The 11,922-nt window shown below is 41.8% G+C and overlaps 1 protein-coding gene across 1 annotated transcript in view; it reads right to left on the bottom strand.

The window, feature by feature from the left end:
- Nucleotides 1–264: 264 nt before the first annotated feature.
- Nucleotides 265–11,922, bottom strand: part of LOC139449393 (CD109 antigen-like) — a 40,423-nt gene continuing 28,765 nt past the window's right edge. Inside the window, exons 25-36 of the mRNA XM_071230760.1 lie at nt 11,360–11,441; nt 8,445–8,601; nt 7,901–7,981; nt 7,257–7,434; nt 5,123–5,319; nt 4,411–4,560; nt 3,918–3,980; nt 3,594–3,706; nt 3,048–3,195; nt 2,694–2,796; nt 1,899–1,990; nt 265–784 (exon numbers count right to left, since the gene is read on the bottom strand). Of these exons, the coding sequence (XP_071086861.1) occupies nt 779–784; nt 1,899–1,990; nt 2,694–2,796; nt 3,048–3,195; nt 3,594–3,706; nt 3,918–3,980; nt 4,411–4,560; nt 5,123–5,319; nt 7,257–7,434; nt 7,901–7,981; nt 8,445–8,601; nt 11,360–11,441 (1,370 nt within the window). The 3' untranslated portion in view covers nt 265–778. The remainder of the gene's footprint in view (nt 785–1,898; nt 1,991–2,693; nt 2,797–3,047; nt 3,196–3,593; nt 3,707–3,917; nt 3,981–4,410; nt 4,561–5,122; nt 5,320–7,256; nt 7,435–7,900; nt 7,982–8,444; nt 8,602–11,359; nt 11,442–11,922) is intronic.

The following is an 11,922-nucleotide window of genomic DNA, read 5'->3' as shown; positions in this document are numbered from 1 at the left end:
TTTGTCGTATTTTGCAAAGTGCAGTCAACTGACTAAATGGGTCACTTATGTAGAGATCCAGTGGATGGCAACAGTATCCTCGATATCAGACAATGCTTTATGTAGATGGTATACCTGTATTGTTTCATATGCGATGCAGTGGGAACTTAACCATGTGACGTCAACGTTGAGTAAATCTTAGTAGCTTTTCTTATTTCATATTGGACATACTATGCTCACTTAACGTTATAAGGACGAAGAACAACAAACATGATTTTCCAAAGAAATACAGCACTGCTGAGACTTTATTCACGGTCCAACCCATGTATCCAGCTTTCCGTTAATGGGCAGGTTATTTGCCCTGATGTGTGAACAAAGTGAGAGACACCAAGTGATTTTGAAATGATATATGGAATTGAATCTAGAGCAAGCAATCGGCATACGTAATTGTGTACGGGCATAATGCAATTAAGCTATAAAATATATTTCAATATAAAATATTTGGCCGATGTAATATTGTATGAGCGTCAGGCATATTTGTTTCATAGTTAACCCGCACCAGAGTGTCATGGCGATCATCTCCCAGATAGAACCTTGCACGGGCTCTGCTGGATCTCTGCGTCAACTTCAGGCAGGTTGGGATACAGTTATTGGGAGGTATATTCCGATATAAAAATACACAGGAATGTCATCATACATTGTCACTGTAATATTTCAACTTTCGACACTAGAGCAGTTATAAGCTGTGTGTCTTGTTGAAACGTCAGGCTGATCTGTTGACTCCATATGTCCACGTTTTCTAGGACTGCAACAGAATACATACATTCAGATTAGTCTCTCCTTGCCTTACAAAAAAGTGGAGATGAAGGCGCCCTATGTTATGCAATGAGTTGCTTATTCTGGCGATATTAATGATTCCTTGTATGTCTTGTACTATACTCTCAACAACACAGGAGATATCTGGTATTATCTACCATATTATCGTTGATTAAAACCTAGAAAAATGAAAGGTACCCCGTTCATGCAAAATGTTCGAATGAAAACAATTGGTGGCAGAATGCGTACAACATCTATTGATAGATTAGTGAAAACAAATGATTTATATGATGAAGACACAGTATTCACAAATGTTTGTAATATTTGGATATGTTGACAGTCCTGAAAAGAGATGTTTTATCAACAAAACAATGTTCGGCTTCCACTGTCAGTAAACAATTTGTATTGGAAAAGTTGCCTGAAAGTAACCTGTTTCAATAGAAAAAACACCCTCCCAGAATATTTAATGACTAGTAGTCCCAGCTGAATCTAGAAACTGGAATAGAGTATCTTTGAGACTTGTCCAAAGCATCAATAATATGGTTTAGTGGAATGATTGTTATAACCCATTAACAAAGAGTAGAGGGGGTCTACACACTGAACTGTGAGTGAAGGGAGTTTAAACCGTGTCTCGTGTATGTGAGATGATATTTGAAACCGTCGATCCACAGAGTGGACATGAGCCCTGGAGATTAGGATAGTATGACGTACGATATGCAGCCGTGGCGGTCTGTAGTATGTTGGCGCAAACATGTATCAATGATAATGCACAACGTTCGTTTGTAACACATCTATCTTTTACAGAAGGCATGGATTGTTTAGGCACCATTTCCTCCCAGGTTCCCCATGGGGGAGTGTACATTCAATGTGAATCATGTCCTTCAGTTGAAAAGTCTAATGGGATCAGTTCCCGGATATTGTCTTATACGTTGAGGCCCAACCAGAACTCGCAAATGGCATCCATTTTGACACTTTGTCTTAACGGCAACTGAGACTCACAGAAGGCATGACCTGATCTGATTCCATTGCGTCCCTTAATCTCTAGTTGGTGAGGTTAGAAGTGTGAAGTACCATTGTCCTAGGTGCGATTCAACGTGACTTACCAGTTGACTACAGCCGGCACACTGGGGACATATCTCGCAGACACTTGACTTCTGAAGTCTACGAGGATGGTAGGAGACCACAGTGCTATCATCTGTAGGCCATAAGACATTATAAGAAATCACATAATTATCATCTGTAAAATCGTATACATGCTTATTGTCCACATTATTAGTTACCCGTAAAACATGATTTGGGACCACGGTGTTGTCATTCGCAAAAAAATACACGACAATGGACCACAAGGACAGAATACAAACAAATCTGTGACACTTTCAAGGGAAGGACTCAAACCGAGGTAAGGGTCAGATACAGGCGAGACATGGGACAAGGGCAGACTGAAACCCAGGTGGGGATCAGATATACCAGACACAGTACAAAAGCAGATTCGAATCCACGAGAGGAACATGCCTAGGCAGACTAAATATCAGGGCTCCCTCATGTCTACAATCGTAGACTAAAACATAAGGTAGGTGTTGATCAAGTATAGATTAAGGCTGAGGAAAGGAAGGGTGAGGGAAGTGAGTTGTTATCAGTGTCACATTGGATTGGTATAAGTAAAATTTTATGTGAAAAAAACACCAATAGTGATTTAGTGCTTAATCTAGTAGGTCATCTACGGTCGTAACATCCAATACTTGTATGTTGTCATAACAACATGGATATATAATCTTAACTCAAACCCAGAGCCGGCTTAAATCCTGAATCTTTATCAAACATGGTCAGATAATGTTGTTATCATGCCTGTTATCTTGAAAGAGTCCACATTGGGTCAGTAATAATATCACGGAACGTACCCGGCTTGTAATAGTCCACCATGGAAATGTAGGCAGGTTTGTTCTTGGCCACCATGTTCGTCCTGGAGCAAGACAGCTTCATGCATGTAGAGGTCTTCCCAACCTACACAGAATACATAGTATGTTTGGCGAAGGTCCATGACTCAATGTCGCCATGGGGATCTTAAACTCACCCACAACAGGAGATCTTGCGGCATTGTCAACCCAGCATAGACATTCTCTGAATATCATTGGCCAAGATGTTTTGTTGCAGAGGTCAACTATTCAACTCCCGGCTTTTTCACAAATATTTGCGAATAATCATTGAACTTTACACACATATTACCATCAGCCTGTAGCACAGTAAAAACTTACCGAATCAAAGTAGGCGACGACTTGACCGTCTGTCTGTTCTAGGCGTTTAAGTCCCGCTATGTTGCCTGCACTGGAGAGATCAGCGGTGAATCCGGATGGAACCTGGATGGTCTCAACACACATCCCACTCGAACCCTCCTGGAGATGTCTGTGAAAGTAAATATGTCACAGTTACTGTAATCCTGATTAATCAACTGACAGATTGTGGTATCCACATGTGGAATAAAAAGAGGTGACTTTTAAAACTAATCTTGCTCTTCAGTGAGGGAAAGGTATTCCAGGTATATCACGTTGTGTCAGCGTAATGTGGGAGGAAAGTTTACAGTGATGCAGGTCTTAGACGTTTACCACTTTGGATGAAACCCACCAACTCGGTATAGCGCTGATAAACTCAGAAATATATGAGGGCGTACATGAGTTTCAAACCCACGATCAAAGGTTTTTGACACGGAACAGGGATGCATATCTGCACAGTGACGAGTGGCACTTTACACGACTGGGCCACCTGTGCACCCCATATTATAAAGACATGATAGAAACACATACTTGGCACATGTCATTAAAGTAAAGCCGTTGGTGGTGTCGTCGAGAAGCACCGTGCTGACATCAAATACGTCACTGGCGTCACCCACAGACTCTACGTTGTAAAACAGGCCCAGCTAGGAACGAAAGACAATAGCATTTGACAATGTGACGACAAATCAACGTCAACTGTAAATTAATAAAGCTATATGTTAGCATTCTGTATATTTATATCATGTCCTTATGTGAGTGAGTTAAGATGTAATGTCGCATCGGCATTATTTCAGCCATTTAGCGATGACCTTATGTATATAATTTAATAGACATGACTGTACAAGGATATTGTACCTCAACAACAGCAAAGCCAGTGCCTTCTGCGGAAACCTTCAACTCGGGTGGAATGGACATAAGCTGAAATTCAGAAATTGAATGCCTCATAAACATTACAAAACATGACATGCTGTTTAACAGCAACAAGGCTGTACATTGTAAATCATGAAATATGCCGATTAGTTGTTTTTATAGTTTTATGTTCAGGGCTACTCGCATTCATTCATGACACATTCTTGGCTTGTGGTCGACACTCGCATATATTTGGTGAGGTATTAGTTTCATGATTTACAGTATACGACCGCGAGTCTGAAATAATAAAGTAGTTAGGCTAATGACAGAATAAGTCTTCAGCATGCATCACATGGTAGGGCTTCATGTAAACGCCGTGATACAACTGGAATACTGTTAAAAGCGGCGTTAAACCCAACTCACACACACATATAAATTTCGACATGTTTCTTTAACGTTATGTTATCGGTATCGATGAAACTGTGTAGGGGTAACTAACGTCGATGCTCTGTAGGACGAGGGCGTTTTTGTTGTTGACGGTGATGGTCCTGACTTCATCCCCGGCTGTGAGTTGGAGTCTGACGTTGTAGTTGTCAGGCTGCGCGCCAACCATGAACAGGGTCAGAGCCTCGAGTGCCACAGTCGTATCCTGAAGCATTTCAATGATGCAGTCTCAGATCCATACCAATATACAATGGTGAGTTACAAATCACAATGTACTATGAAGACTCATCGGTGGGGATTCGAGGTAAACTTATTCCCCAGTAACATGTGCCCAGAGTCGTCTGAACTGGATTGGATGGTCAGACTTGGCTGATTGCATGTCATCAAGCCCCGATGGCGTGTATATCTGCTTGAGCTGTCAGTCACTGGTTGCCGGTTTAGGGCTAGATTATTTGCAGGCCACCATGATACAATTAAAACAATGACTGTGGCAATCCCTGTAAAGACAAACACACTTTTATCAGTCTACATTTAATCGCATGACAAAGAATGATGACTGTGTCAAAAGATCGCATTGTGTCTGCTTATTTCAAGCCAAAATACACAGAACAACTTAAATTGATCTTTTGTTAAATGTTACAATGGAGATTTGAAAATGGCAAACACTACTGGCCAGGCAATTCTAGGGGACAATATGAAAGAGAGTGTAAGCAGTGTTGACCTGAACTAAATATCTGAGTTATAGAGTTGAAAAGTTTTAAAGTCACCTGAGAGGATATAAATCCACCCCTTGGGTTCCTCTGTGCCGACAGCCAGCGCATAATGCCCATTCCAGGGCCGAACTTATTGCGGGAGACGAAGGTCATTAGGCCGTAGGCCGTCGTCAGTATGTCGATTGGTTCAGATTTGACTTCGGTCTTTTTCTCGTTGGCATCAGTATTCACATCCCAATACTTCTTACCATCTGCACAATACAAACATTGCTTGGTAGGAGTTTGGGAAGTACTTTGGATCACCCATGGTTTATTTATGACCTGTTAACTTTAGGACTTCGATGTCTGGACATGGATCTTATATAGTATTACGTATTTCGATGTAGTGCAAGACGTGATGAGTGTTTCGTGAGTACACAAACTTATCATTGTCATTAAACACAATATGAGGTGTAAAGGCTTCAAGCCCAACGAGAACAACGGTTTTCCGTTTTAATTTTCAACGTCCATGCACCAAGTCAAGCTATACATGAATTGAAAAGGCAGACAAGAAATATCGGTTAAGTAAGGTCATAACCAATACTTGATAAACGGTGATAAATGTATCGATCATGAACATACCAATTATTGTCATGTAAAAATAATATTTATTACCCACGTGGAGAAGATACAGGTGGTAAGATACTAAATCCGTACGTCACACGTGTGTCGTACAAGGTTGACCTTGTTTTATTCGTTTTGATTGGATAACCGTGACCTCTGTCACACCGGGACTACTTTTTTCATTCATAAAAAATCGCGAGACGTCATTCATTTTGCGATTACAAGGCAGAACTGAAGAAATTCATGAGAACGAGAGATATTTACAAACACTTTATTAAACCAAACAAGATAGTCACACGCATCAAATTCGGTTTGCATTCTATATAAGTTATGCATAGAGCTCCTACAGACATGTAATCCAGCTAGATCTATAAATCGATTTACAATGTACGACTGCCGATCGAGCGCGTACCTTGAGCGTGACGCACCCGACCATTTTCGCAACTTTCAATTTGATTTAACGTAAAAGGATAAGCGTGGTGAAATGAAGTCTGTTTAAACTATCTGGACAGATATCTTTGAAGCGTATGTTGTGGCGCTGTTTCGGGAAGTGTTGTTCATGAATGAACGAACACGACAGCACGACCAGATCACTTAAAGTTCACAGTTCCGATACAAATCATTCGAAAACTCCGTGGAAGTGTGCCTGACTTCTGATTTTGTGGCCCCAAACATCCCAAATGTGAATAGTAACATTCCTTATCTCTAGCGTAAAACGCTGTGAGTGGATCGCGGTTGTCTTTTCTTATTCCGGTGGCGACCTTGCCCTTCGATCGTTCGAAGCTGTCACTGACATGCAAGCAGATTTGAGTTTGTTGATTTCCACGTCTTCAGTAAAGGGTGGTACAGTTAACATGAATGTCTTTGGCGAACAGTCTGATTTCCCTCTTCCAAAATGGTACGGACATGATATAAATTCAGCTGATAGATCAAGGAAACCGAACCATTTTGATTGCACAGACGGGACCCCGGCAGTGTGATGCGTGTGACTGTTGGTCCTATATTCAAAGCGCGGCGCTAATGTGACATTTCAAATTTTCTTATCGGTGTCCTGCGTACTAACAACATGGCGCTTGAATTACCATAAGTTGAAGACTTTCTTCCAAAAGGATCTTGAGCGTCGGTGCTGGTTTGGTTGCAAACAGATCAGCAGGCGCATGTTGTTAATACGTATGCATAAACATGTCAACAATGCCCATATTTGGTCATATACCAATATTCATGCGCAACCAAATTTTGCAACCGGTTTCAGTTTGGTCTGTCAACGAACGCAAGTTGTTATGTATTTACGCTTTAATATATATTTAACGTGGGTAATAAATAAAATACCACACTCATTCTCGTTAGATACCATTTTTACGAAACTCGTGAACTTTCTATGGTATCTGACCTCGCTTTCGCTCGGTCAGATACCATAGAAAGTCCACTCGTTTCGTAAAAATGGTATCTAACGAGAATGAGTGTAGTATTCTCTATATATCCTTCTAATAAGTAGATTGTATTATTGCTGAAACAACACATCAAATGAACAGTTAAAGATGAAGACGTGAAGACTTCTAAGAGACCAGTAGTAGCGAAAGCTCACTCTTGTTCTTAGCCACTTTCTTGAGCTGGTAGAAGGCTCTCCCAGAGTATCTGCTCCGGGCTTTAGACAAGGCATATGTGGTGATAGCCAGGGGGTATTGGGCCAAATGCTGAAAGTCCTGCCTCTCAAGGTACGTCATAGCTTTCTGCTGTATGTCCTGGAGACGTGAGCTGTTGACCTGTAAAAACCAAATAATCATATCTTCTGTTATAGATTGTCAGATGGTTACTTATTGATCAGTCGATCGGGTTCAGCTATTTCTTGTTTTGTAATGAACGTCCCGTTCAGCAATATTTCAGCTACAAGATGGCAGCCCGAAAACAGTCAAACCTGAACCAGACTAACCAGTGACTGGTTTTATGAGCAATGTCATCAATATATTGGGTCCTGGAGATGGGATGCTACATCAGCAAAGCGTTGGCTATTATTTAATTGTATTTTATTTCGAGAAGAGGAAAACCATCAGAATGGCAACTGAGCTTGCAACCTCTTGGCTCTGATCCAAATGGCAATTTAACAGACACACATTCACTTCTGTGTGTATTATATTAATGCATGCTAGTTTTATTCAATGGATCTGTTCGTTAAAAAGAGTCCCATTTCATATATATTGTACATGCACCTTTCAAAGAAACGTCTCTTACCCGTGAACCATAGTGTCCTGAAGTCTCAACAAGGGCAATCAGCACGTAGGCAGTGAGACTTGGTCCGGAGCCCTTGGTACCCTGTAACCGAGTTTAGGAAGCTAATGTTTGTACACTACGAAACTTCGCATTAGTCACGCTTTCTGTATCTGTCAGTTATTTTTAAAGCTTCGTGAGTTGTAAACGGTCCTAATTAAGATGAAACTTGGAAACAAGACATGAATGTCCATTGCCATATGCCATGTCTTGTCAGTTCAATTGTCGCTTGAGGAGTACGGTGGCAAAGGTGAGGTACTACAATTGGATCAGCAGAGTTGCATCCCATAGGCATGCTGTCATCATGGAATTGTGAGTTAGCTGCTCATTAAAATGACCTTAGAGATATTTGCCACCATCCTGTAATATCAATGACGATATACATTTGTAGTACCCTGGCTCCCTCACCTTCAGACACCTTACGTTAATTGCGCCCTCGGCCAACTATGTGCATCCCTCCCCTTTTTCAAAATCCTGGATCTGCCTTTGTAACATGAGATTATCTAACCTGTAGCTGTTTGTCAATAACTCTGCCCGGTTCTACGAAAGCGCCATCACTCGTCTGCATGTCTGCGAGAAAGCTGAGGGCTTTGTCAATGGTGGAGTTGTCGACGTAGATGTATTGGCGAGCCTGGAAAAGCGACTTCACCACGAAAGAGGTTAGCCTGTTGAAAAACAGTGGTATCAAATACACGTCTTGAAATTATTGTCTTAAATTAATGGGTGATCGAATGACATGGGTAACTTGTATGTGAGAATATGAAGGCTTAAACAGTTGTTGTAGTGTAGAAATTGTGTTAAACGGATATAGAGATTTGTTTTTTAGAAATGATCCTGTGTTTTCTTTATAAAATATGTACATTACTGACCGTTTAATAACAGCCTAAAGGTGTAATCACTTCCCTGCCAATGGACCTTTTAACTCCTTTATTGTATATTACATCCCAATCGAGACAAACAACCAGCATAAGGATTCCCAGCATTAGGAAATAGCAGTGTGTGTTAAAGCACTGGTCAAACTCGGAACACCGGTTATATATATTTTCCTCAAATTGTTCAGTATGTTTCTCACTTTGTCAAACTTCTCAGACCCGCACCATTGATATATATCGCCTCCGTCGTGAAGTTGATAAGAGTGGAATGTCGATGATTCTATCCACTAGCCGCGTTATACTAAAAGAGAGTGAGTGAGATAAGTTTAACTCCGCGTTGAACAATATTCCAGTTGTACCACCAGTTATGTCGCGGCGTGGCATCTTAATGTGGGGGGAAAGAGCAACGTGATGCAGGTCTCAGGCGTTTACCACTTTGGTGAAACCGACGATCACTGGTTTGGTGCTTACAGACCTAGAAACATAATCAAATCGAACCAGGATTCGATCACATGTTTCTTCCATGCCCAACTCTTAATAGTGAATTGCAGCACCTTGGACGACTGGGCCACCGATCCCGATGGCGCTGGACATTCAAGGGATAATATACACTTTTGGCACTTAATGATGACTATTATAACGAGATGCACGATTGTTATAAGCCGTATATGTAAACCTCATGTGATGCAAAAGTTGTCCCAAAGCAAGTTTATCTTGTGTTCCAAAAGAATATGAGCAGAAAGGAATTTTACCGAAGACCAGAAATTGAAGGATTAGAAAAACATTGAGAAACTTTTTTTGTCATGTAACTGTCATTTTATCAGCAGACCATATCAGGTGTCACATAGTCCCATAGGGAGTGCAGAGTCTATTGCAAGACAGAAACGTCAGTAACGGATCCACGGACATTGACCACAGCTTCAACCCTTCGCCTCATACTCATTATAAGTCGTTGAATGCTTCTCTGAGGAAAACGGATCCATTCTTCATGAAGTGCGGCTTCAAGTTCAGCGAGATTTTGAACTGGGGATCAAGATGTCTGATTTTCCGGCCAAGAATGTCCCAGAGATGCTCAATCGGATTAAAATCCGGACTACAGGCCGGCCAAGGAAGAGTGGCAATAGCTTGACGCAAATAAGCCCAAACTGCCCGAGATCTGTGTGGTCTAGCATTGTCGTCCATGTAAACAGGTCTTGTCTGAAGAGGATGGTTGTCAACATGAGGGACTCCCACTGGAGGAAGAACGGCATCTTGGTATTGTTTGCCATTCAGGTTTCCACGCATTGTCACCAGCGGAAGTTTGCAGCCGAAGGAAACACACCCCCATATCATGACAGACCCCCGCCACATGCTAAGGTCTTCTGGATGTTCCTTGGTGCAAAACGAGTGTTACGTTGCCTCCAAACACGTATTCGACCATCAAAAGTTCGTAGCAGCATTCGACACTCGTCAGACCAATGGATCCTTCTCCAGTTGGCCAAGTTCCATCGACTACGGGCACGACACCATATCAGACGATTCCGCATGTGCCTCTCAGTCAGTTGAGGACGTTTTACTGGTCTTCTGGAGTTATAACCAGCCGCTCTGAGGTGACGCCTTACGGTCATCGTCGAGAGTCTCTGATGGGTAATCCACTGCAGTCTTAAATCTGTTGAAGTGGCAAATGGATTTCGTCTGACTATCCTGAAAAGACGTCTGTCCTCTCTGTAAGAAGTCTTTCTTGGCCTTCCAGACCTTTGCCTATCATTGACATTATTGGTTGGACCATGTTTGACAATCAAACTAGTGATAACACTGTGATGACGACCCATTTGTCTTGCAATGGCCCTGTATGACATGCCAGCATTTTTCGTGCCTATCACTTGCCATCTTTCAGCGTTCGTTAACTTTCTCCTCACCATGGCTGATTTTCAACCTCTTTTGGAAGGGGAATCTCACACAGGAGCAAAATGCAACCACGTGTCTGAAACTTGAATTTTACTATTTATAGGATAGGGGAACTGCAGCAACACGTAAAGCACGCTTTCCTTGTGGTATCTGGACAAATTTGGGTTCATGAAACTATGGAAGCCTAATTCAGTCATACATCATAATATTTCGTATTTCTAATTCCCACACGTGATATCAAGAGACTATGAATATGGTGGCGCTTAAATTTTGTGCATGTGTATACAAGGACTGGCTATCTCGCAGTATAATGTGCCTGAGTGGGATAACCATGTTAAATGCACATTTTTGGGGCAAAAGTCGTTCGGACTTGTACAAACAGACAGACGTCCACGTGGATAATAGTGCAATCATCACGAACGCGACGTTAAGCGCCATTTCACATCACATCACCTCATCATTGATATTCATGAAATACCGTTCAAAACGACGCTAACGCCAACTCACTCACCTACTGATCACAGAGTGTATAGGCATATGGCGACAGGTTTAGAGGATTATATCGCAGAATGATTGGCTTGAAACGAGTTCCCTTCCATGTGTTCTGAAACACCATCACTTACTCACGCAAGCCTTACTGATTCACCATATCTCTCTCACTTACCACACGCTTCCGGCCTCGTCTCGCTCTCCGAAAGTACTGAATGACCCGTCACTTCTCTGGTAGGACAGTTGACGTTGGTAGCCTGAGGAGAGAAAAGGCCAGTTCTTAAAGTTTTCTGCTGTGACATGACTGAAGGGCAGGTGTATTGCGCAGTTAAGTGCCTTTAGTGTATGTTAATGTACATGATGTAAGAAATAGGACTTATCTTGAATGACAGTGAGATCATAAAGAATAGGGTTTGTCATGTACAATGGTGTATGGGGAACATTTCCTGGATTACACACAATCATCATGACACTCTCTAACTTCTGAGTCTAGTCAATCATCATGACACTCACCAACTTCCGACTCTTGTCAATCTTCATGCAACTTACCGACTTCTGAGTCTAGTCAATCATCATGCCATTCGCCAGCTTCGGACTCTCGATAATCATCATGCCACTCACCAAGACCTGAATCTAGTCAATCATCATGCAACTCGCCAACTTCTGAGTCTGGTCAGTCATCATACAAATCACCGACTTCTGAGTCTAGTCAATCATCACGACACTCACCAACTTCTG

Source organism: Haliotis cracherodii, unplaced genomic scaffold, assembly GCF_022045235.1.
Source record: "Haliotis cracherodii isolate W230 unplaced genomic scaffold, xgHalCrac1.p SCAF_8, whole genome shotgun sequence".
Classification (NCBI taxonomy): domain Eukaryota; kingdom Metazoa; phylum Mollusca; class Gastropoda; order Lepetellida; family Haliotidae; genus Haliotis; species Haliotis cracherodii.
This window is presented reverse-complemented; position numbering and strand designations above follow the sequence as displayed.